We start from the raw sequence: 25,899 nt of genomic DNA, 5'->3' as shown, positions 1-25,899 counted from the left end.
CTCTCATATATTAGATAAGACATTGGCAAAATGATTATGAGGAGCTAATTTGAGAGACATTGAAATAGTTGTTAAATGTAAGATATAGTACCCCAAAAAAAAAAATCATAATGTAAGGAGAAAATGTAATGAATCAAGCGGAAAAAGAAACTTTTGTAATGAATCAACCGTAAAAGGAAAATTTGTTAATGGTAGTGACCATAATGTAGTGATTTTTTTTACCCTTTCAATGATTTATCCTAGTTATATATAAACTTGCACATAAACTGCTCATATGAATCTCTTTTGTTGTCTTATTGTGTAATAATAATACGGATATCAATTATATCATTCCAATCATACACTGTAGGATGGTTTTGGAAATGAATCGAAATTATGAACAGATCTAGTCCAAATAGGGAAGCAAAAAAGTAGAGGAAAACATGGTTAATTAGATCAATGACATATTTCATGGAGATCTGGGCAAATCAGCCGTCCGTCTCGGATTGACTGTTACATCTCATCACTGTAATCATAATATCAAGGCCATGCATAATTTCAGTCCACATTCAAACCCCAAAAAATCGGATTTCCATTTCCTCTTTTCTAACAATAGTAAATTGTGACCTTGATATTCAAACAGACACCCAACAAACACAACTAAACATCAATTTTTATTAAGTACTAGCTAGGAGATTGAATCACAAAAGTTCGATCTTCAAAACAAGACCTTAGTAGTAGAAAAACCGAGTTTGATTTCGTCTCTCGAAAAATTAGCTACGCATCATATATTCGTGTTTCTCCTTACTACTACACATTTTGATGAGCTAGGTAGAAGTTTCACTTGTTTGAGATTAGTTTATAGGGAATAGATTGGCAGTACAATGGTGGTACCAAGCCAAAGGGTGCTGTTGATTTCTTTTCTACTTTTGTTGGTCTCCACCACATTAGTCCATGCCAAAGGTAACAAGCCGAAGGCACAAGGTGGTGGCGGTGGGAGCCTCAACGGTGATGACGCCGCCGCTGGGGACAATGTAGATGAGACGGATGACCCTGCAACACAGGGAGGAAAGAAGCAGCTTGATCATGGTCCCGTGACGTATGATGCCAGGTCTGTGATCATTAATGGGAAACATCAGCTTCTATTTTCCGGATCAATTCATTATCCTCGTAGCCCGGTGGAAGTAAGTCTTCTGGATTGTTCTTGGTTTTGTTTTTCTGCTTGTTTTTGCTCGATTTTTAATCCTAGTTGTATGCTACAAAACCTAATGGCTCGTGTTAGCAAGCATGGTGATGTGGAGCTCTAATACTAGTCTAAAATTAAGGCAAGCAAAAACAAGTAGAGAATCTGTTAACACTTTGATGTTCTTGATGTGTTCAATCTGTTACCATTTCATATCTGTCTATTCTCTACTCTAGTGGAATGTTTGGTCATATATATTTTTTGGTTGTCTTTCAGATGTGGCCTGATATTCTGAGGAAGGCTAGACGGGGAGGTTTGAATGTGATTCAAACTTATGTGTTTTGGAACATTCATGAACCTGAGAAAGGCCAGGTGATATATCTAAATTATAATCAATCACATGCAGAATGTGGATTGGTTTGAGGACTAATCTGGCTAATATTTTTGCAGTGGAACTTTGAGGGAAACTATGATTTGGTGAAGTTTATTAGGATGATCCAGGACAATGGAATGTATGCTACCCTCAGGGTTGGACCATTTATCCAAGCAGAATGGAACCATGGGTATAACACATAAAACTTTATCAAAAAAATGATAATTCTGATATTGTATCTCTTCGATTTCTAATCCGAGTAACTCTGAATTATTGAATCTGTTTCAAACTTCAAATTATTAGAGGTCTCCCATACTGGCTGAGAGAGGTCCCTGACGTCATTTTCCGATCAGATAATGCACCATACAAGGTAGTAATTGATCAATCGGTTCATTTTCAAATCTTATCAGTACAGTGCACATCAGTTGATGCTTAATTTGAATATAAATATGATTTGCAGAAACACATGGAGGAGTATGTGACCAAGATAATGAAGTTGATGAAGGATAATAAGCTATTTTCTCCACAGGGAGGTCCAATCATCCTAGCTCAGGTTTATAAACCCTTATTTATTACCTTAATCATTTTTTTTAAAATTTTGTATTTGGCTAGATGATCGAGTTTATATTTGATCAAACAGATTGAGAATGAGTACAATGCTATCCAACTTGCATATAGAGAGTTGGGAGATAGCTATGTGCAGTGGGCAGCAAATTTAGCAGTTGGACAGAATATTGGTGTGCCATGGGTCATGTGCAAGCAAGTAGATGCTCCTGATCCAGTGGTAAGTAATTGAGTTGCGAGTTTGTCATTGTCGAAAAGAGAATGAATAGTAATGTTAGGTAGACCATGTCTTCAATAAGCGTAGGACTATGAGATTACAATGTTGCTCAAGTAGATTTACTGTTGTTACTTTCCAGACCTTCAATCATAATAAAACTTGATTTCCTGGACAGATTAATACTTGCAATGGAAGGCATTGTGGAGATACTTTTGTAGGACCTAACAAACCCAACAAGCCTGCCCTGTGGACTGAAAATTGGACAGCTCAGTGAGTACATAAATTCCTTAGCAAATAGCAACTGTCTATTGATCCCTTTCATCTTTTGTTGAACACACTTTTTCTGTTTCTTTTCATCAACACAGGTACCGAGTATTTGGTGACCCTCCTTCACAAAGGCCAGCAGAAGACATTGCATTTTCTGTTGCCAGATTTTTCTCCAAGGGTGGATCTCTAACCAACTACTATATGGTAACAACTGACCAGCCACGAGCTGCAGTTCTTTAGAAAACCATTAATGGCATAGACACATATTGGTATGTAATTAAGCACGCAATATGTTGTACTATACTTGCAGTACCATGGTGGAACAAATTTTGGAAGAACAAGTGCTGTTTTCACAACAACTCGCTACTACGATGAGGCTCCTCTGGATGAATATGGTAATTAAAGATCTTCAATTCGTTGTTTCCTCTGCAGCGTAACACAAGTTTCAGTCATTGATTTGATTATGTATGATGCAGCATTCCAAAGGGAACCGAAATGGAGTCACCTCAAAGACTTGCACAAGTCTATAAATCTATGCAAGAAGACTTTGCTTACTGGAATTCCCGGAACACAAAGGTTGGGGCCAGATACTGAGGTGAAGTATCTAAAACACCCCATTAAAATTGTGAAAATGAAAGAAGAACAAGAGGAAAAAATTTCACTGATAGGTTTCTGCTGTTTCTTCTCTGTAGGTTCGTTTCTATGAGAAGCCAGGAACAGAATGTGCTGCTTTTATAGCCAATAATCACACGACCTTGGAAGCAACAGTAAATTGGAGGGGACAGAACTATCTCCTGCCACCATTTTCCATTAGTGTCCTCCCTGACTGCAAGACTGTGGTCTTTAATACTCAACAGATTGTTTCCCAACATAATGCTAGGAACTTTGTTACGTCTGCTAAGCAAATGAACTGGGAAATGTATCTTGAACCCGTTGCAACTGTGGAGCAAGTCCCAGTCAATAATAGGGAACTACAGGAGCTCTATGGCTTGCTAAAAGATAAAACAGATTATGCATGGTACACAACTAGGTAAGTGTTTGTATTTTATTTGAAGCCACCAGTTACCTAAATCTTAGTGGAAAAGCATGTAACATGACATGATTGTGTACTACTCTGATTGCAGTATTGAGCTAGGTCCATATGACTTGCCAATGAAGGACACTATCAGCCCAGTGGTACGAATTCCTAGTCTCGGTCATGCAATGCTTGTGTTTGTCAATGATGAATATGCTGGTAAGAAGTAGTTAATTTGTAAGCTCTAGTTGTAGAGAGCATCTATCATCTCCCATGTTGCTCAAACTAAGGTGCATAAGCTTTTCAGGATCCCAACACGGTACCCACGCAGAGAAAGGTTTCGTGTTCGAGGCACCTGTTAAAATGAAGAAAGGGACGAACCATATCTCTCTGCTTTGCATGACAGTGGGACTTCCAGTAAGTTTCATCAAATGCTTGATGATGTTTACACTTTAGACTCAGGCACTGACTATTTGCATTTTGGCAATGAAGGATAGTGGAGCATACATGGAGCACAGGTATGCAGGGCCTCGTTCTGTAACAATCCTAGGATTGAACACCGGAACAATTGACGTGTCTGCAAATGGCTGGGGACATAGGGTAGGTGGTATCAAATGTCCAATCTCTACAAATATACTTATGAACTAACAAGTAATGCAAGTATGTTCTTTACCATGTTTCAGGCTGGCCTAAATGGTGAGAAGCTCCAAGTGTTCACTGAACAGGGAGCTCAGAAAGTGCAATGGACTAAGGCAACAGGTATAGGAAGGGCTCTGACATGGTACAAGGTAACATTTCCGACTTGATCACATTTCATTCCAACAAATTCTGAACCATGGGGTTTTCACTTTGCTTCTGTCACTGCAGACAACTTTTGATGCTCCTCCAGGAGGAGACCCTTGTGCTATCCGAATGACCGGTATGGGCAAGGGAATGATTTGGGTGAATGGTATAAGCATCGGGCGTCATTGGATGTCCTTCCTCTCTCCTCTTGGACAACCTACTCAAACCGAGTGAGTAAATATACTTGATACATATTGGAACAAATGTTACACTGTCACATCATTTTAGGAGAAAATATGATAAATGGTCTTATGATTGATCAGGTACCACATCCCTAGAGCCTTCATCAAGCCTAAGAATCTCCTTGTTGTATTGGAGGAGGAGCCATCAGACCCGAAAGACATTGAGATCGTAACAGTAAACAGAGACACCATATGCAGCCTTATTGGACAGGACTATCCGGGACATGTTAAGTACTGGGACAGAAAGGCTGGCATCCTCCAACATGCTCCTGGGAAAAGTCTCCAAGCAACAGCTCTCCTCAACTGTCCAGACTACAAAAAGATTAGTAAAATTGAATTCGCGAGCTACGGCAATCCTGATGGTTCCTGTGGAGCCTTGACAATGGGAACATGCAATGCTCCTGAATCCAAGAAGGTCGTCGAAGATGTAAGCAAAGATGTCTCTACTTGCAAAGTTTTCAAATCACAGTGCTTGAGTGAACATAACCAATGAATTTATTTTTGTTTTTTGTTTTGAGCAGCTATGCTTGGGAAAGATGATATGTACAGTCCCACTTGACCCCAAACTCTTCTTCAAGGCTGGTGATCCCTGCCCTGGTACCAAGAAGAAACTAATGATCCAAGCATTGTGCAGCTTCAAGTGAACATATTAGAGTGTTGATGAGATGACAGTTTTGGCATGCATGGGTTGAAGATGATATGATCCCCTAGCTAGCTTATTGTATGGTTAAAAGTGCATGAACAAGTAGAATTGGGATATCTTTGGAGCTCATCTTTATTTTTCTTTGTAGTAATTAATCAGTACTCATGCCTATTTACCCAGGTTTGTCTTTCTTTATTCATAATTGAAACGATGGCTTAGTCAGTCTATGAATTTTATGCATGTTTTTGCCAAGTTGCTCATCTATAGGAATTCACTGAATTCAACTGTTAGGTTCTTCAAGTCAGAAACCAGCATAGTTTATAGTACTGTCTATACTCTACGACTTTTTGACTATGCTGGTTTCCCTTGTGCTAATACACTTATTAGTGATTCAGTGAACTATGTAGCACCTAGCTACATGGAAGTTTTTTTGTCACTGAATTAATATCCACCAAGTTATTAGTTCTTGTTTTTTAATAGAACATTGCAAAACTTAGAAACACCCAAACACCAGCAGAATCATTAGGCTTCAAAACACTACCATGCATTGGGAATACCATATCCCAACTTTTATATATCTTATATCGTTATCCCAAAGCTTGCTAGAGACCATAGAATTGAACAAGCCCCGCAGCTCGATCAGCTTCAAGAACAGAGTTTTGGATCCATGCATGTTTGCAAACAAATTCTGGATGCCAATTTTGATACAATGCATGCCATAGATACATAACCTAGTTGGCACCCTTATTTTGATACAGACATACATTTTCATAAAGAGCAAAATTAGTACTCTCCGTCCCACAAGTCATCAAGGGACTTGTAAGGTCCAGTAGCCGTAACCAATTCTTCTTCTCGAGTCATCTGTTTGCGCTGTGGGATTTGATTGATCTTCTCAAGGTCGTCTTCTGTTAGTTCCCAGTCGAACACCTGCACATTCTGCTTCAACCTCTCCTTGTTGTAGCTCTTCACTGCAAGAGTTGCCCCCACCTGATAAACCCATCCGATACAAATCTGCAATAACCAGATCGACAAGTCACAAACTCTATATGTTTTTCAAACATTAAAATTTCTACAACAAAACTTCAATGTAGTTCAATTAACCTGAGCAACAGACTTCCCATGAGCCTCGGCGATTTCATTAAGCACTTTGCTTTCGAGAACATGATTAGCGCCCCAACTGGTTCCTATGGCACCCAATGGGGAGAAGGCAGTCACAAGTATACCATTGGCCTTGCAGAAGTTCCTCAGCTTCTTCTGTTGCCAAAATGGGCTCATCTCAACCTATACATTCACAAATCTGATCAATGTTATTCACTCCGATGCTGCTACAACTGCAAAGCAGAAAAAAAGAGACCAACCTCCAACTCACTTGATTGACAGCAGGAGGAATGGTAGCGAAAGAGAGCATATGCTGAGTCTTCTTGGTAGAGAAATTGCTGATTCCAATGGACTTGGTGTGAGGCCAAGTCTCTGAGCTTCCTCCATAGTAGCCCACACACCCTTGAAGTCCATCGGCATTTGCTCTTCCTCCGTCGGCATTGGGTCCTTGTCCTCTATCTGACTCAACTCGGCAGGCTTGGCACTGATAGGCCAGTGGATCAGATAGAGATCAAGGTACTCCAAGCCAAGATTCCGGAGCGATTTCTTGAGAGCAGGAATGACTAGGTGAGGGTGAGCATCATTACACCAAACCTTGGAAGTGATGAAGAGCTGGTCCCGAGAAGCCACGAGGCCGAGCTCGAGTGCTTGTGCTATGGCTGCTCCAAGACTCTGCTCTGATCCGTAAACTGAAGCTGTGTCGAAGTGGCGGTAACCGAGCTTGATGGCCTCGTGAACTGCTTCGATCAACACTTGTGGTTGTAAGTTGTTGGATGCTGTGCCGAAGCCAAGCACATGCATGGTCCTGCGGCCGTTGGAAGATTCTAGAACCACCTCTGGGATTTGGGTTGCTGCCATTCTTGATTGGTTTTGCTCAAATTAAGCTTGCTTGTTTGAGTATTTGAGATCGTGGGGATTTAATGATTTATAGATCAACCGAGAGAATCTCTTCTCTACGTCATTGCTCATGTATGCTTAGTCTATACTCTATAATCGAGCCGCGCCGCCAGGGACCCAAGAGGCTGAGAGCCGCCAGAGGGACCCAAATGTTGATTTACTCTCGAGTGGTCACAACACTCATGGATTCCTAGAAAGTAACCATTATGCCTGAGTGCTTCAAGTGATGATCATACTTAGAATAAACTCGTTTAGATCATTACATTAATAAGATCCTTAAGTAGTCCTGAATTTTCAATAAGTAATCTCATTTTCTTAAGATAATATCTATATAACTATATACTTTACACAATAACATGTTCTTCGTGGGAAAGCTGGGTAACAACTTCAACCCTATGGGGTTGTACCTGCAAAAATGGACAATGCCTAAGTTTATATATATGGCTATGAATTAAGTCCAGGAGAATAAACTTACATCGGAAAAATCGAGGGAAGCGTTGTTGTAACTTTGAATGGTGCAGACCTCGTTCTTGTATGGACTCCATAAATTCTTTTGAAGCAGACTTAAAACATAGCTGTTTCCCAAGATGAGCAATAACAAATAACAAGGTTAAGCCAACTCACATTTGGCAATGCTGCAATGTGAGGTAGTATATCTTCTTCAAGTGTAGTGTGTACCTCCCCCCCCATAAGCAATTCTCAACGGCCATCCACTATTTACCTTGAATCAATTTAACATGAAATGGAACACTCCCAAGAGTATCTGAAAGCATGATCCAGCTGATCCTCGTGCACCCACTATTAGTGAAGCCCTCGTCTCATCTTAATCCCTCTTTTGCAGTGTTATGTGCATTATATCATCCTCTTACTCTCGAAGAAGTGAGATTTACCGTTGTGAGAGAAGCTATGGAGTCAATTTGGTTCACTAGGGTTTGCCACTTTGCCTCTGCTCTATTAGCTCGCTTGACGTACTCTGGTTTAGTTCTACTTGCAATTTTGCATTTATAACGAGAGATGGTGTTTATCGCACGACATGTAATAAAGTAGGGCCGTTTGATTTGATATGATAATAATGTGATGATCGTGAGAGTCGATATAAGCATCCGGGTTTCCAGAGAGAAAGACTGTAGAAAGGAGATGCCTGAAGATTACAAGGCTGTGACTGATAGCGATCGCCGGCTACCTATGGACAATGCGACGAAAGGGATCATGTTGATGGTTTTGCTCTGTTAAGGAAGGAACTGCTGAGGGGAAACTCATGATGACAAATGGTTTTGCTCTTGGTTTTGCACTTTTAAGAAGCTGCTGAGGGGAAGCTTATGATGATAACTCATCGTTGTGCTCCACAACTGGCTTGAAAAAGGATTCTAAGACGGTGTTACTCGTAACAGGCTGTTTCAAAAGGTTGCAAGTGAAATGGAACCACCCCCAGCAGCCATGATGCAGATCGATATAGTTGTTAGCAGACGCTTTCCAATGATTCCCAAATTGTAAAGTGGGAACATGATGTTCAGGAATCCAACTGGGTATCAATTAGGCAGTGCAAAATGGCCCCGGACTTAAAAATTATTGAAAAAGCAAATGATAGAATCAGACTGGACCTTGTCAGAACTAGAAATGAAAATCAAAGGCTTAAAAATATCTCAAAATATTTTCCAGAATGCGTATTCTACAATATACCCTATATGACCAAAAAGAGAGTAAAAGACAAAACCAATAATTTCTATTTATTTACAGTCCCCTGGCGGCCGACCCTCTGGGAACATTCTCTTTACAGCATAATATTGTGTCGAGCCAACCTGAAAATGGAGGAATTCACCTTTAAGAACAACAATTAAACAATCTTATAAAACCACAAACAAAGGAAATTTGTAAAGCGAAACAACACTGACCAAAAACACCAATCACACAAACCAAAAGTTCCTAGAACCGAAAACAGATGGAGATAACTGACCTTGACACTCGACATTTTCAGAACCGCACCAATGAGAAGCCATTATTTGAGTAAGAGAACAAATGCCACTTTCCACATCAAAATCACCATCCAATACTACTTGCAAAGAAAGTAAACAGTCCTAGTTCTTTGATGTAATATACACTAAATGGCCAGTCCCAAAATCTCATGACAAATCAAAGGATCCCTGCCCTTCATTGATTGCATAGAGTAGTTTCTTGTACATAATTTCCTGTTTAAACAAGAAACACCAACTCATCACCCAGAATCACAAATAACCAACTCATCACCCAGAATCACGAAATATAGAAAGGCAATCAGCATGCTTTATTGCTTGACCAAAATACAAAATGCAAATACCTTGGTAGAGTAAGGAGGAAGCTTTAGGTAATTAGCGCATGTCATTACACTAGGTAGATCATCATCTGCCAATTCTGAAGCCCCAGTCCCATTAGGTGCTGCATTATTCGCAGTTGAAGAATGCTGCAGCAGACAAGGAAACATCAACACATCAATACACCTTGAAGTACGAATTAACCATTACAAGTTTGAGGGAAGCAAGCAGCCAAAAATGAGGCATGAAAAGAAGCCATAGAATCTCGCTGTACCTTTCTCACAATGGTGAGCTTTGGATTGAGCACTGCCAAACCACCAGGGGGAAGCCTAGGCGCACCAGTAACAAACTGGCAAAAGGCACGCTGCTGCTCGGGCGTGAACTCACCCATGATCTCAAGCAACTGAAAAAGTTACAAGACACCATAAGGTAAACGAATAAAAATAAAAATACAAATAGAAGGCAGAACATTCATTTTCAAAGTACAATTCATAATAATAGAACACGGACACAACTTACATTAAGAATTGCAGGGCTCTTTGCAGTGTATCCATGATCAAACTTTATGTGATCAGCAAGAGTCTCCGTCTGCATAAAGTTGCATTAAAATAATAAGAATAAGAATGGTAGAAATAAAACAAAAGACTTGGAGGAAAAAAAAAAAAAAAAAAAAACAAACCAATTACCTCCCACAATTCTCTACGCCCACAAAGCAGATGGTCCAATTCATATGGGGCGAATATTTGTAAGGATGATATGTCAAACACCTGGTCCATTGCAAGCACAAGTGTTAATAGGAGAAAAGATAGCCCTCTAAAACACATTAGAAAAAGAGGATGTACTCAAAATCAGAAACTTAATTCAGGTGTGGAGCTACAAGAGACATAATTCAGAAATAAAAAAAATAAACAACAATAGCAAGCAGTAAACCACAAAAGAATTATTGCACTAAAGGCCAGGTCCTGCTACCTACAAAGCCCAAGGCAAGATTATTCTACACTGATAGAACGTGCCCCCTAATTGTCTAATCACTATATCCCTTAGTTAACAGGCAGTACAATAAAAAAGCTCATTTGCAGAATAACGCATCATTATTTAAATGGTTAACAGAACACTGGAATGATAAATGATGCTACTAAAGTGGCGGAATGAGTCTCATGCAGAAATTTGTCTCACAGAAAGCAAATTACGCAAAAACTTTTTAAGTGAAGAGCTTACCTGATTGAACCCCGCTCTAAATGCTTCTGTCTGCCGCATTATTCCAGTCTTCACTGTTGCATCAACGACTAATGATATATATTCTTCCAAGTTATTGATATCAACCTGGAATTTCAATAGTTTTGTGTATTAAGCATTTCAGAAATAGCAAAAAGTATAAATTAACAAGAGCTACGAGAAAATAAAAAAAGCAGAAGGTTCTTGTTCTTACATTTTCATCTCCGGGTTTCAACACATATTCCGGATAACCAGGAAGTGTAAAATCTAAACAGAGATCATCAATTGAAGCCCCACGAAAGCGCAATTCAGCAATTGCATCACGATCACCATTTGATTCTAGATGTAGTTTCCGACAAACAAGGTTATGTAATTCTTGCAAAGTCTTCCCGAGCTCAGCATCAAAGGAAAGAACATCATGTAAATCAAGCTCCTGAGAAGATTAAAATAATTTGTAGATTTAGAACATTTGACTAGTGATCAAGTTAAAATAACAAAATATAACCTATATCCAACCAGTCACATGAAAAGGTTCTAGGTGATTAGCTTACTTGACCAAGCAATAGTTTATAAAACGCCGTAGATAGTGGTAAATCCAATAGCCTCCCATCTTGAAGAGCCTTCGCCATTGCACGCCCTACCAGCCGGAAATACTCAATAACTTTAGAAAATTGGTTACCATCAGAAGCAACAGCATTCGGCGGCCAGGGACGAGGAAACAACCCAAGAGGAGCTAGGACAATGTCAACATTGTTTTTCCCATCTTTCTGATCATCCCCATCAATATCCATTGGTGCTTTCTCCAACGAAGAATTTGACCTCCACATACCAAGTCTAACTTTCTGTAAGTCGTGACTTAGAAGTGTATAGAACTCAAGGGTAGGACCCAACCCAGTGCCCACCTCACCAAAATATTCTACTTCAAGTACAGACTTCTGGCTCGCATACATTTCCATCACTTTTGCAGCGGATTCCAAAATCCGGTTACGAGATACACGAACTTTTTGGCGTTGCATTCTCCCAACTCTCACCTCTCTTTCGTTTGATCCATGACCGTCAGCACCCTGCTGCTGCTGAAGACGATACAGGGCACGAGACAATCCAAAAGCGGTGGAGTAGAAGTACTGTCTCCGTGTCTCAAAAGGAAACAAAAACGGGCATGCTTTTGTTAACTGATAGCACCAGGAAGGAAGACTGCCGCTGCACAATGCAAGAGCATCTTGTATTTGTCGGGCTAATTTGGGAGTGAGTTTGCTGTTAATGAATTCCTCAGAAATGACCCTAGCACCAGTTGTGCTCAAGTCATCCAAATTTGAGATAGTCCCCTCGGCAAAACTGTCGGAAACTATCTGAGCTCTCAGACGGGGTGCGAGCTGATTCAAGCCCTCCAGCACTCGCAGGAGTGCCAGTATATTATAAGTAGGATTAGATTTTTCCAAATCACAAGGAAGTTCTCCCTGCAAAATGCTATCAAGAAGTGACATCCGATGCAATTGGGAATCGGAACTGGAATTGGAAACACCTGATTTGCTAGACTTCGATGGGGGCGTTGAACTTGCTCCTCCAATGGATGCCCTCTCAGCTTGACTATCTGCCCTCTGGTATGTAATAGTGTAAATATCACTCCACAGCCTGCTACCATCACCTGACATTAGATCACTGCCAGCATACCTCTCATCATCATCCTCATCCAACACAAGCTGTCTCTGGATGGCCTGATAGATAGTCAAATGCCGATTCAGCTGTTTCCCGCCAGATGTAAAGGTCAACTTAGGAGGATCACTCGAACCACCAAAAAGAGGGCGTCCTTGTCTGTCTCTACCACCCCTGATACCCCGGCTACCTGACCCAAGCCCCGCCATTGCTGCAGCAGCAAATGACATTGCACCTTTAGAACCATAAGAATTACTACTCCTGTGGTCCAAGGAATCTGATCCTCTAACTGTAGCAGCTCTGCTACTAGACCCAGAAGCAGGGTTAGTCTGGCTGTCACTTGTTGCTGAAGCTACAGTAGTATCCTCAGCGGAGTCTCCCAATTTCACATCATGTACTTTGTCTGGCGTGCAAACAGGAAGAGAGTCATCTCTGAGAACCTGAATGGCATGTAAAAGCAGTTAAAAGCAAGGCACACAAATTCATATCTGCATAAGACAAGTACAAGATTCATATAGCATACATCATCCTGGTCATCGTCTTCATCATCATCTGAGATATCATCATCTTCAATAACCAATGCATCGTCGATCTCAGCAGGAGATACATCCAATTCCTCATCCTACAAATTAAAGAAACACAAATCACAGTTCAGACAAGGGAGAAGTAGGACATAACCAACCAGAACTAAGTATGCCAATAATAGCGAAATTACACGATCTAAAAAAAATACAGATCTATAAAAGATAACCTACAACAGACATTGACCAATTATCTGATATACAAATCCAGCTAAACACATTGAAACGGAAGGGGGAGCTAAATCACAAGAACAACCGAATGAACATAATTGATTGTTGCCTGCATAAACATCTCTAACATCTCATAATGAACTAAACTTTAAATAAATAAATCCAACACCAGTGTCTTAGAAAACAACAATTACACATTATTTAGCAGTAACATACCTCAGAAGTAGTGTCCCCATTTACAGGTTTCATTTGAACATCTTTATCAAGAGCTGCTCTTCTGCGAGCTGCATTCCTCGTTTGAGGGCCTCTTGCTTCCTCCTGAGAAGGTTTCAGAACTGCTTTACCTTTTCCTTTAGATGAGCTCGTGCTCTTCTCTTGTGAAGGTTCCCTCTTAGCACCATCACCTATATTTACAGATGTTCTGGAACGAGTTGAATGACGACGAGTGGTAGAAGCAGGATTTGAAGTAGACAGAGATGAAGCACCAGCTCCTGCAGGAGTATTTCCAGATTCAGAATTTCCAGCAGATGCAGCTGCTTTCTGACCAGATTCACTTCGCTGAATTCGAGGCCAAAGAAACTCTTCAACAGCAGCTAAGCTTGCTAATGGATCAATCAGTACAACATTTGATGAATAGTCTCGGAGAGCCTTTTCTCCTGGTGCTCGACATAGACGCAGCTTAAAGGGCTGGGATAATGCACTAAGTCCAGAGGAGAGACGTGCACTTCCAGTAGATGACCTAGACGAATGACTCAGCACAACAGGGAACCGCTCTAAAGAGGACAAAGCACCTTGTAGCTTCTGAATGATGATAGTCATTGGTGCTACTCTTCCTTCATCAATGCTGAAAGGAAGAGCAACAGCAACAAATGACTTGAACCTCTTGAGGGCTTGTTGACGAAGCTTAGGCAAATTAGCTTCTGAAATTCTCTCCTTCGAGAAATGACCACAAGAAAAATAGTTCAATAAAGCTGCGACAACACCACTGCCAATGAACTCGAAGGTAGATACACCGTCCCCTTTGCTTAGTTCCGCTACCATCTCAGATACCAGACCAATCAAGTACTCTTCCTTATTTGCGGAACTATCAACTAAGCGAGACCCAGAAGCTTTTGATTTTCCCTTTGCTTTCGCTTTTGGGTCATCGACACCAGCATTCAATTTCACACAGAGATTTTTTAAATGCAATAGATCATCGGTGACTCCAACTTCACCAGCCCCGGGATCTGAAGGGAAGTACTTGTCCTTAAATGCTTTTGCACATGTACTCACAGCTACACGAAGGCTGGAGTTCACAGTTGGAATCTCCACTGAACTTGGAGGCGAACCAACATTTACCGAAGCAGGACTCTTCGATTCTTCCAAGGAATTTCCATCTGGATTCGAGTTACTGTTTCGACGTCTATACCGCCTAGAACGTGATGACGATGAACCCGGCACACAATCATTATCCTTTTCAGCAGAAGAGACTTGTGAAGTAACTGAATTCGGAGTACCAGCCAAAATTAGTTGGTCAACAGCATGAACCACACCTTCTCTGACAAACACCTTGGAGAAAGTCTGAGGAAGCTTCTCCATGAGTATCTCGGCAATTTGGAGAGCAGGAACCAAGACATGTGGATCTTTCCATGCCAAAACACCAGCTAAGAAACTGAGGAATCCATAAAAACAGAAAAAATAGTAGTTGTAAGTCTATAATAACCCAGTATCAACATATCCAGAGATATATATGGATAACATATAAGGTACCTTGCAATATTTGTCATACTTAACAAAGACTCGATCATCTCTGCTGGGCTATAGTACATTAACTTCCCGATGACTGACAGACATTTGTGGCGAACAGGGCCATTTACACTAGACCCATAAATCTGCTTGATAGATGTCCATACATCATTAACCATCTATATCGATCAATAAACTAGACATTAGCAGTGAGAAAAAACTAACCTGTATTAAAACAGGAAGGAGATCCATTCCAAATTGCTGAAGAAGACCAGGCTGTTCATTCAATAATTTCTCACGAGCTGAAACCTCAGGACTGTTTCCACTGGCATCTTCGGGTTTCCCAGAACTGCTACCAGATGACTTTTTCACAACAGGTCCTTTCATGAACAAATTGAAACTGGATGGCATGGAGATGGTTCCTTGGGGAAGTGGAGGAAGCAGCTCATTTGCAAGATTGACAATCTCAAAAATCTAGGCAGTAGGCAGAAAAGAGAAAAGATGTCAATGACAGATAAATTGCAACATCAGATGGCATGCCTAACACCAATAAGGAATCAAGTGCAACCAAATTATGCATATATTAATAAAACCAAGCCACAATTAAGACAGAACAACAAACTTCAATAGTAGAGAGAACATCAAACACCTCATATTTCACAATTTCAACACGTAAATTAACATTCCAAATTTGCTGCTTTTAATTGTCTATAAAACTGAGACAAACAATGGCAACACGCATTAATAGTATAAACATAAATCAGAGGAACTCCGATCATGCATAAAGAACTACTTTTGCAAGAGATTGGTGTATGAACTGTAAGGGATAGGGGCGGGGTGGGGTTGGGGGGAGGCACACTGGAAACAGATCCTACTCGATCCAGCTCAAAAGCACCCAACTCCTACAAAATTTGGCAAGGGTCTAGACGAGCACTACGTCATGACTTTTCTCTAGGACAATGAACTGCCATTGGTAAGAACCAACTAGAAAGGAAGTCCTTATATTTATGTATCTAGGAAACTCTAAGAAGTTTTTGTGTGACATTGGTGTATTAACTATTAACTGGATAAGCTGAATTTCATAGAAGGGAAAAAAAAAAAAAACCTTACATAAAAGCACTATAAACACAACCTCTGCGATCCAACTTAAAAGTCCGACTACAAGATTACTACATGTTAAAGATATTTAGTTTCATATCTAGTCATTAATACAGGGTGCAGGGTAAGATGTTTAATACCAATACTGTAACATTGATTACATCAAATGAAGACTGTCGGTCTCGCAACTACTATTTACTGTTAATGGGGTTGATGGATTAGCATGTATGGGTTAACTAGGAGCTATACAGTTTTGAGGCCCTCTTTACTGTGACACATTCTTCTCAATCAAAATATACATATGAAACAGTAGACTCAGAACCTAGAATTTAACTTCAAAGGAAGCAGTAATCACCTGATCGGCTGGTCTGCTTAAAGCAGGAGAAACTGTAGTGTTGGAAGAACTGCCTGAACCTGAAAGTACTTCTTTAAGGATGCCACTTATCCCTAGAGACAGCAAAGTTTTGGCTCCTAATGGAGAACCACTTGCGCAGGTTGAAAGCAGCCGGATTAAGCCCTGGATGGTTTGCAAGTCAAAATTGAACCCTCATACACACGAGATCATGCATGCGTATTGTGCTTATAAAAAATTTCAAAGAAGAACGCAATGCAAAGAAGTTAGACATACCGTATAAGTAGGTGTACTGAGAGATGACTGCCCACCTCCAGAATTGCTAGTAGAAATAAGGGACGCAGATTGAGCAACTAGTCCATGGTTACATAGTTCGTCAAGTTTGTCAGGCGAAGATGCAAATGATTCAGCAATTCGGGTCAGACATACAGATGCATGCTCCAAAACCTAGGGATAACAAACAGCATCTCCTCAATTTTAACTAAAACTACTCATGATGGCTGTTAAATTTGAAACTGAGAGAAGTAGAAGTACCTTAGCATCATGATACTGCAGAAGATTTGTCAATAATGGGACGGCTTCCATCACAAAGTCGGATGCATCTGAAGGAAGTTTCTTGCACATATTTGCAGCAGTTGATAATGCCACACGCTGAAACATAGAAACAGTTAATGAAGATCCCAAATGAAAAGATGATATCCCATGTAACGAAATACACTTGCAAAATAATAAATGAATACATTACCTGGACTCCAGTGGAGAAGAAATCCAGATAAGAAAGGACAGCCATAAGAGCACCAGCTCTTAGACAGGCAGTTGGGTGTTCCTGAGATATCTTCTTCAGAGCTTGCAGTGACTGAAAACATCATAATAACTCATAAATATCGGAATGCATGATTTCAGAAGTACATATGGAAAACTTTAGACCGCCTATTGCTTCAAAGAAAGTAGCTTTCAGCATGATAATTAATTTATATCATTATTTGCATTATCTCTTCATTTGAAACCCATCAAGCCATATTACCTGTTCGGCTAAGTCCATGTACTCTATGGTCAACAATCTTGCACAGAAAATAGAAACAGCACCATAATGCACAACAGCGGCACAGGACGATGGCAGCACATCACAAAGATGAGTAAGTGCTCTGGCTGCCAGAAGCATGATATCAGGATTGCTTTCATGATTGAGCAACCCCACAAGCACAGGCACAAAGGAATCCACTGAAAAAGTACTGAGCGATTCCTCAGTACCAATCGAAAGCATCTCACACAGCTGCGTCAAAGCCTCCACCTGCTTTCCTTCTTCCCCATCAGCTCTCAACCCAGACAGAATTTTCTTCAGCCTTCCGCTCTGGTGGGACGACGAAGCTGACCCCATTGCCGAAGACGGAAGCAGGTCATCCAATCCGGCACCGATCTTCCTAAGAAGCCCCTGAAGGGCACTACTAGCCGAAGTCAAATTCTGATGCAGAATCCCAACCCCACCTTCGCTATCGTTGTCATCATCGTCACCATTCCCTCCGCCGTCCATATTCAGCCCCAAATTTCTCTCCGTCTCTCTATCTAACGCCCTCTCTCTCTCCCTCTCCCTCTCTCTCTCCCTATCCCTAACTCGCACCTCGTGCTCCTTCTCCTTGCCCTTATCCGAGCCATCCTTGTCGGAATTCCTACTCCGGCGGCCGCGCGAGCCGGATGATTCGTTCGTCGAGTCCATGGCAGTGGCGGGAGCAGCGGCGGTGTTGTTGTCTTGGTTGTTGTTGCTGGCCCGAGAGGCCCGAGAGCGCGTGGAGATTGGAGTAGGGTTAACAGAAGAAGAAGAGGAGAGACGAGAGCGCTTGGTGGAACGAGTGGTGCGACCAGACGAAGATGATGAAGGGGCTGATGAGGTGGCCTCCGCCCGCTTCCGGCTCCGAGTTTCCATACAAGTACCACAACCCCCTGGAATTCGAGTCCTCGCTCGCCACCACGAGCGGCGATCACGCTAAACCTGATCCGATCATCTCACGCATCACACAAATCCAAGCCCTAGATCCCAATTCCACCTCAAAACCCCCAATCCGAAACCCTAGATTCTAATTTTTCCTTCACTTTTGCTCAATTGAAAGGCTTTGGGATACAGAACAGAATTGAATTGAATTGCGGATTGAAGCAGTTCAGGTTTCCGGTTCGATTCGATTGGAGAGGACAGAGTCAGAGAGAAGAGTGAACAAAAGGGGATTGAAAACCCTAAAAAGTGACGGGTGGGAATAATAGAAAGGGGAAGTAGACCTTTTACACAAATTGATATTCGGTTTACAGATTATAAAATCAGCTTCTATCGAGGTGAATAGTAAATATTAATTACTGTCCGTATATCTCTGTTATACGTAGTTTTTATCAACTCATTGTCGGGATTTTTTTTTTTTTTTGTAAATAATTCGAAAATCCATTGATACGCAAATGCAGCAAGTGTAAGACAAGTGGGCTATACCAACAATAGCACATTGTAAAACCAATTTATAAAAACAAAAAGAGAAAACGACACTAAGTGAGAACAAAAAAACATAAATAAGTAGAACCATAATGAAGATTTAGACAGCCAGCCAGAAACTCATCTACATTGAAACGTAGGCACAGAGGATAAGTCACAACATAACTGGAGATTAGGAACTGAGGAATTACATCTCAACTTTGGTCGCCGTCTAAAGAGGCTAATGCGTCTGGCATCTGTTGGCGCATTTTCTTCTTGAAATATATGTGTCATTTTGAGACAATATTGATGAGCAAAAGTCATACCGTTTAACCACCCTGTGCGTAACCTCCATGGCACCAAACTTGGTGCCTGTACCTTAAAGTAACGTACCACCACCATGGAGTCAGTTTCAATCCATAAAGAATGCCATTAACGGAGCCTTGCAAAACGAATTTCTTCTAAAAAAAAAGCTAGAACCTCAGCATCTAAGGCACTTGGAACTTGAGCTTTTGTTGCAAAACCATGAAAAAGAAAAAAAAGCCTATGTATGATCTCTAACTATAGCCTGCATTCTAATTACTAGATCCTTGATTTAATTGGCATTTGTTGCTTTCTTCTCGACCCGAATTCTAGTGCAACATTCGAACTTTGTTGAATGTTCATCGCAAAATGACGGTCGGAGTTGAGATAGAATTGGTTTGGTAGTCCATTGAATGGTTAGGCCATCTCAATTGATGGGATAGTGTTAAAGAGTGAGGTTATAGGCCATAATCTTAAACCGACGAGCTAAGGTGCAAAAGAGCAAAATATAAGAGCTAAAGTGCTAGCCCTTGAGACAAATTTACTCCTTGAATGACTCGTTAGCACATGTGACGTGGTAGCGTTCTATTGGAAGGGTGAAGTGCTTCACTCTTTTTTTCTTAGAAAAATAGGATAAGGATTCTCTCTTTGGCTAGCCCATGTCCTTGGTTATCCTTGGCGTTCAATCTTACTTGTTGTTTTGAAATCAGAATGTTATTAAGACTCCACCTCAGCATGGTGACTCTAGAAAACTCAATTCCAACCACATTTTGTTTTTTCAAGACTAACGATGTCTCTTTACATTCTCTTTCATTATCTTCCCCGTCTTCACTTCATATTTTTGCGTCTCTTCCTCTTCTCCCTCAATCTTTCTCTGGAGCACCTGTTTCACTCTTAATCTTTTGCTTGTAGGATTTATACATGTATGCGAAGTGCAAACACTGTTTTCGTAATCGAAATCGTGTTGACGCATCAAATAGTTTCAAACAGCCTCACATATTAAATACTTAGAACTACTGTTTGGACTTTGAAGATTAGTATATTAAGAAAGGCAGGTGGAAGAGTGGACATGGCCAAGTGGAAGCATAATTTGAGGAAGCTGGGAGGTAAGATTTTAGAACCATTATACTTTTAGGACTGGGTTTTTCTCAAACGACTTCTTTAGTTCTTTTGAGAAAGAGTTATTGAGGGCTATTCATCTAGGTTGTTTTGATTAAAATCAATACAAGCCTTCTTTTTTCCTCATCAGTCTGCGAATAAGTAAATGGGTCTCAACACTTCCAAATTGAACTTGTATGTTCAATTACTAGAAAAGAAGAGGAACTAAAATTGATATTAATAAACTCAGAATTTGGAAAGAGATTCTGCATGTTGATTATTTCAGCCAGTTGATCCAATTAGATGAAATGAGAGACTAATAGCATACCAAGAAACAAAAAGAGATGAAATGTTGAGCAGATAACATAAAATTTGAAGTGAAATTTTAGTCAATCCAACTAGATAAAGAAAAGGAGAAGATGAAGAAAGAAAAACAATGAATCGAATATTTGAAATCATGAGAAACAGAATATAAAAAGAAAGATAACTCAGTTTATGGCGGAGGTCCCTTTGTCTTCTGTATTTTTTTTGTTTGTTAACGACATAACACGAGAAACGGCGTCATTGCCTTAAAGAAAGTAATTTTTATTATTTAATAGCTACATGCTGAGGCGGGCTTTAATTACCTTCAGATTATAAAGTAACGGATATAATTGAAAGTCAAGGATACCCAAGGACATGGGCTAGCCAAAGAGAGGATCCTTATCCAAAAAAATAACCTTATGTGAGGAGTATCAAACCATCATCAATTCCTCTTATGACTCAAAGCTTACACTTGGTAAGCTACTATTGGTTGCTCTCAAACAACCACGTACACAACCATATAATTAATGTGATAGAATGTTGCAAACATCTGGATATATGTAAAATTAAAGTTTAGTAGTTCTTCAAAATACAAATGATGTAATTATATATGTAAAAAAATATTGTAATTAAAAAAAAATTAAATATGAAAGACGGTTAATATTTTAAAGAGCTATAATTTAGCATCGATCGGTTAGAGATGGTGAGCACTATTTTGATGAATATTGAAAATATGAGTGTTAAAATGGCACTGGTGCTATTTTTAGCACTTTCGGTTGAAGATGGTCTTTTCGGTTGAAGATGGTCTTAGCGTCACTTCGAGCATTCTTTTAGATCCCTCCTTTCTCCACGTCTTTCCACATCGTAGGTTCCTGCTTCTTCGTGAATTTTCGTGGTTTAGTTTGGTTGTCAAGATGATGAAGGGGTTGATGAGCTGGTCTTCATATAAAAGGTTTTTGTTTGGTTTTCTTCATTTTTCATTTTTAAATCTAGCCATGGTTTATGTTTGGTAGCCAAAATGTTACACATGCATGTATGATCAATTTAGTAATTACTTTTTTAACAAAGAGAGTCATAATATCTCATACATCTTCTCAACTAAAAGATCGAGTCATCCTCATACCAACCACAAATGAACGAGTCAAATGAAAACCATCAAACCTTAAATCCACAAAACAACCTTTAAAATCCAGTTCATCTAAAAAGTAGATCTTACTTTAGTTTACCAGCTGCACAACCTCCGGCAACACCTGTGGACGCCTCTCATTTTTCTTGGTTTCTTCTGCCATTTTCATCAACGTGTATATGTCTCCCTCCACTTCGACTCCATCTATTTTTTCAGCACAACAATCACGGGCTTGAAGCTCACGCTTAGATCCACCTTATAATTATTCTGCGGCTACAGTTTTTTCCCTTCCAGCATAGTAATCCTGAAAATCCTGGTGACAAGACTAATTGTGCACGACTGGGGCATGGACTGCACCATCAACATGACTCACATATTGGGAGTCTTGTTTGATGCATGACTTTATGGGATCCCATTACATAAAAACCTAAGGTGCCTGATATGGGAACCCGGTCAACCACATATGAATCTTGATCTTGTACGACACATGATCATAAGAGAAGGGGTGGATACACTGCCCTCGTGCAAACCAACCTCCAATGTAGGGAAATCAGACAGAAGCTGCTTGAAGACTTTCCGGATGTGTTAATCAGTGATCATTTTGGGTATGTCAAGAGAAATAGTGCAAGTCGTCTTAGGCCGTTTCACCAAAGGCGGCCCTAAAGTGAACTCGGTAGCTAGCTCAACCATTAGAGTAGCTAAAATGGAGTCACATCTCCTTTGTTTAAGGTAAGCAATTTCAATCTTACCACAAGGCTTCACAGACTGATGATTGACCACCACAACCTCGTCATATTTGGCGAGTAAATAGAGATCGAGAGCATCTTAGGGAAACTTAAGGGTTAACCAGCCTGTTATAGCATATGGAAGATTGTTCCCAAACTCAATAAATCTAGAGAAATCGATCGATTTCTTAATTGATCCATCCTTATACCTAACTTGTGAAGTCCCAAAGTGAAAATGATATAACTCTAGATAACCTAACTGATTCTCAACCATGGACATATCTGAATATGACAAAGTGTCCACCTCTCGAGCAATTAGATCACGCAATGATCGAGCCCCAAGCGGAGAGCATTTTGAGAGGGTGAGGGAGCTAGGGCGGAGGGCATCTTCAAACCTCTTCCCCTTCATCACAATGTCGTCAAAAGCTGTTGCAATTCTCACCCAAACTAGCGGTGTAATTTTCCTATCAGCACATGACTTTATGAGTTTTATAATGATTTTGATTCGTCAGATCGACCTCACATGATGTTTGTGGTGGAATCCATTTTTTCATTGCATTTTGGGACCCTGTGTTTTGGATTATCTTAATAGATTTGAGACTTTCAAATTGCTTGCGATTGTGGTTTGAATCTTTATTATATGTTTAGATTTAAATTGTTTATTGGGGCTTTTTGGTTCTTATCTCAAACTTTTTACATATTCATATTGACTGAGCAATGTTATGGTTATATACAATAGGACTTGTTCTCAGTTTGCTCTTTGTGTTTTGTTGTGATTAATCTATATTTAGTCTTGATTTTATGTTTATGTTATATCATATGAATATCCTTTTGGTGATGTTGATCTTCAATTTGTGAAAAAGATAGGCTAAGCCTAGATTAAGCTTTCATGTTTTCAACCCATAAGCACATGAAGTGGGAGGGTTTCATTATGTGGTATGGGGTGAACAGAAATCTAAGTTTAGATTCATTTAGGAATTAAAGATTGAAATACAATAGATTTTTATAATTTCGGTGCAAACAAAAAGTGTTCTAAAAGTTTGAGGGTTTCTCGGTATCATTTGTGATTTTGATTAAAATTTGAAGCTTCTCCGTTTCATTTGTCAATCAAATTTGAATCACACTTCTACATGCTACTATGAACTTAGTAGTCTACATGACTAGGTGGTGTACACATCATTCAGAGGCTGCCTATCGCATTTCATATGTTGAAAACACCACTATTTGGGCAATCCATATTACTGTTATTTTAAACACATTTTTTAATGGAGGCCTTCCAAGTTTTATATATTAGAAAAGTTCTATTTTTCTTCTTCTCTATGTGGCAACTAAAAATGCTCCTTATTATTTTTTAGAATGAAAGACTCTTTATTGTGATATATATGTTTTGACTGAATTGTTCAAACATCGATGTTCTAATTGATTTCGCCACTGAACAAATAGATTCCTTGTTCATTTAGGTTTGACAAAAAATTTATGCAGTGTGCTAGGTTTACTCTTTATATTTAAAATCTTCGCTTACATGGGTATAGAATGTTGTTCATATATTGTGTTTTTGTTTTGAACGTCTAGAATTGGCTTGAATCCTTATTTTGCAGTTTGTTCAATTAGAATATATTAGACACCTTTGGTTCTTTTGTGGATTCGTTATTATTTCCTTGTGGCATGTTCTTATTTGTACCATCATTTCGGCAATATGAAGAATGAGAAACCAATTCTTTCACCTTGTCATATGTGAAAAAATGGTTTCTTTCTTTCTCAAACAATCACCTTCAATTAAGCTTCTACCACTTCTTCTAGCTAGCTTAACTTTTAGAGCCCTTAGAAGTTGGAACCTCCTCTGTTCTAGCCACCCTACCCGCTTTAAGAATTGCTTGATTTGGATTTTTTTTTTAAGAGAAGTTGTGGATCTTGTTCCAGACTTTTAGAACTCATCAACTAGAAGAGATGAGAAGTCTAATATTGGGTAACTTATGAGCAAAAGACAGAAAAAGTAGTAATTTATGACGATGGATTTGTCGGTAGGTTGGGGGATTCAACTATCAACACTTCGTTTTAGCTGAGTTTTTTTTGTTTGTGTTATTCTCATGTCGCATGCTCTAAATGCAATTTAGATGGTTCCAATATATTTGCTTCTTGACTTCACTTTAAAACTAAAATAGACATATGATTATAACTTTCTAGGATGAAAACAAAAAAAAATAGAAGAAGAGACAAAAGTTCAAGGCTGGAAGTTATGAAAGAATTTTCCTCGTAACTAATGATGTATGTTTTTTTTTATTATTATTATTTATAATCTTTCATATGTAAAGCGATTGATTGATAGGAAATTCAATGATGCATGTGTTAAGAGTGATATGAAGTTATGACCTTTTAAGGTTCGAGATGTAGGTGACAGTCCCATGATTGTGATTAACTACAAAAATGAAAATAAGAAATTCTCCGGTGAGCTCAGTTTGCAGTCTATCATTTTCTTGTTTACGGTTTATTAGTGTTGCGACAGTTCTCTGGTTGGGGTTTTAGGGTGTAAGCCTAAAAGCCCCTTTAGACATTCATCAATTCTCCTCTTAAACCCAAACCCAAAAATCTTACCTCCTTCTCTGTTATCTTCTCAAAATGACTAACAACAGCGTTGTTGGAGTGCGTAATTTTGTTTATCAAAATCGAGAAATAGTATCTTATTCGAATTTGTCGTAGGTTGAGAGTCAATTTGTATATTTAGCAGTGCATCATTTTCACATAGCAACTGCAAACTTCAGCTATGAGGACGGATCCAAAATGACTCTGATTGGTTTTTCTAGATTTATTAAGCCTAGAACCAACCTTAAGTTAGCTGTAGTAGGCTGGTTGACTCCTAATTTCCCCATATCAACCCCGGATGTCTACGTGCTCGCAAAACATGATGAGGTTGTGGTGATGAACCATCAGATGGTGAGCCCATGTGGGAAGGTTCAAATTTCTTATCTTACACGGTGGAGTCATCACTCCACTCTAGCCAACCTACTAATTGAGTTATCTCAGGAGTTAGGTTCATGAATTCCCTTTAAAAAGCGTCGTAGGAATACTTATCATGTGTCTTTTAACATGCCTCTTACGATTACTGATGGGCGGCTCCAAAATGCCCTAAAGCAGTTGTTTGGTAATTTTTCTAGGTTGGAGGTTCATGTGTAGGTGGGTAACGTTTCTGCTCCGACCCCTTATGTGACGGGTTATTTCCCCATCTCTTATCAGTGAAGTATAAGGTCAAAATTCATATGAGCTTGGCTAAGTTCCCTCATTAAGCACCTCACGTCTATATTCTATGGGATCCCACCAAGTATTATATCAAAGAAGACTCTAAATATGTGACTCTAGTTGATGATGTTGTTCAAACCCCACTTCTACAAAATTGGTTTATCGTCAGAGGTTTAAAGACCATTGTATTTTGGTGGGATTGATTTGGGATTTGGTATACTTATTGAGTGTTGACCCACCTATGCGTGCGGGGATTTGTGTCTCACAAGGGAGGTTCCAAGAAGTCAAGTGAAGAGGAGAAAACGAGTGAGGAGGTA

General features: G+C 39.7%; 2 protein-coding genes and 1 pseudogene across 3 annotated transcripts in view; 1 reads left to right on the top strand and 2 right to left on the bottom strand.

Moving 5' to 3' along the window:
• The window catches only part of LOC101307664 (beta-galactosidase 13-like), an 8,006-nt gene extending 2,739 nt beyond the window's left edge, over positions 1 to 5,267 (top strand). The window contains exons 2-19 of the mRNA XM_004292122.1: positions 1,072 to 1,163; positions 1,439 to 1,534; positions 1,613 to 1,725; positions 1,839 to 1,905; positions 1,996 to 2,088; positions 2,176 to 2,319; positions 2,492 to 2,586; positions 2,682 to 2,787; positions 2,894 to 2,978; positions 3,060 to 3,178; positions 3,276 to 3,613; positions 3,708 to 3,817; positions 3,906 to 4,015; positions 4,091 to 4,198; positions 4,282 to 4,386; positions 4,466 to 4,611; positions 4,705 to 5,050; positions 5,145 to 5,267. Of these exons, the coding sequence (XP_004292170.1) occupies positions 1,439 to 1,534; positions 1,613 to 1,725; positions 1,839 to 1,905; positions 1,996 to 2,088; positions 2,176 to 2,319; positions 2,492 to 2,586; positions 2,682 to 2,787; positions 2,894 to 2,978; positions 3,060 to 3,178; positions 3,276 to 3,613; positions 3,708 to 3,817; positions 3,906 to 4,015; positions 4,091 to 4,198; positions 4,282 to 4,386; positions 4,466 to 4,611; positions 4,705 to 5,050; positions 5,145 to 5,267 (2,304 nt within the window). The 5' untranslated portion in view covers positions 1,072 to 1,163. The remainder of the gene's footprint in view (positions 1 to 1,071; positions 1,164 to 1,438; positions 1,535 to 1,612; positions 1,726 to 1,838; positions 1,906 to 1,995; positions 2,089 to 2,175; positions 2,320 to 2,491; positions 2,587 to 2,681; positions 2,788 to 2,893; positions 2,979 to 3,059; positions 3,179 to 3,275; positions 3,614 to 3,707; positions 3,818 to 3,905; positions 4,016 to 4,090; positions 4,199 to 4,281; positions 4,387 to 4,465; positions 4,612 to 4,704; positions 5,051 to 5,144) is intronic.
• Positions 5,268 to 5,828: 561 nt separating this feature from the next.
• LOC101313368 lies at positions 5,829 to 7,263 on the bottom strand (annotated as a pseudogene). Its single transcript, XR_183906.1, has 3 exons — positions 6,636 to 7,263; positions 6,368 to 6,547; positions 5,829 to 6,277 (listed from the first exon to the last, which is right to left on the bottom strand). The product of XR_183906.1 is annotated as a non-functional NADPH-dependent codeinone reductase 2-like (transcript).
• Positions 7,264 to 8,844: 1,581 nt separating this feature from the next.
• LOC101313075 (E3 ubiquitin-protein ligase UPL3-like) lies at positions 8,845 to 18,265 on the bottom strand. The gene is made up of 18 exons (XM_004289820.1): positions 17,369 to 18,265; positions 17,090 to 17,200; positions 16,879 to 16,995; positions 16,621 to 16,791; positions 16,348 to 16,509; positions 15,120 to 15,368; positions 14,919 to 15,040; positions 13,386 to 14,820; positions 12,941 to 13,039; positions 11,316 to 12,857; positions 10,979 to 11,197; positions 10,768 to 10,872; positions 10,236 to 10,316; positions 10,069 to 10,137; positions 9,824 to 9,952; positions 9,576 to 9,698; positions 9,216 to 9,447; positions 8,845 to 9,060 (listed from the first exon to the last, which is right to left on the bottom strand). Exons 1-17 carry the CDS (start codon positions 18,263 to 18,265, stop codon positions 9,382 to 9,384), a joined length of 5,697 nt encoding a protein of 1,898 aa, XP_004289868.1. The 3' UTR covers positions 8,845 to 9,060; positions 9,216 to 9,381.
• Positions 18,266 to 25,899: the final 7,634 nt, after the last annotated feature.

The sequence above is a fragment of the Fragaria vesca genome, linkage group LG2 (genome assembly GCF_000184155.1).
Source record: "Fragaria vesca subsp. vesca linkage group LG2, FraVesHawaii_1.0, whole genome shotgun sequence".
In the NCBI taxonomy this organism is placed as follows: Eukaryota; Viridiplantae; Streptophyta; class Magnoliopsida; order Rosales; family Rosaceae; genus Fragaria; species Fragaria vesca.
This window is presented reverse-complemented; position numbering and strand designations above follow the sequence as displayed.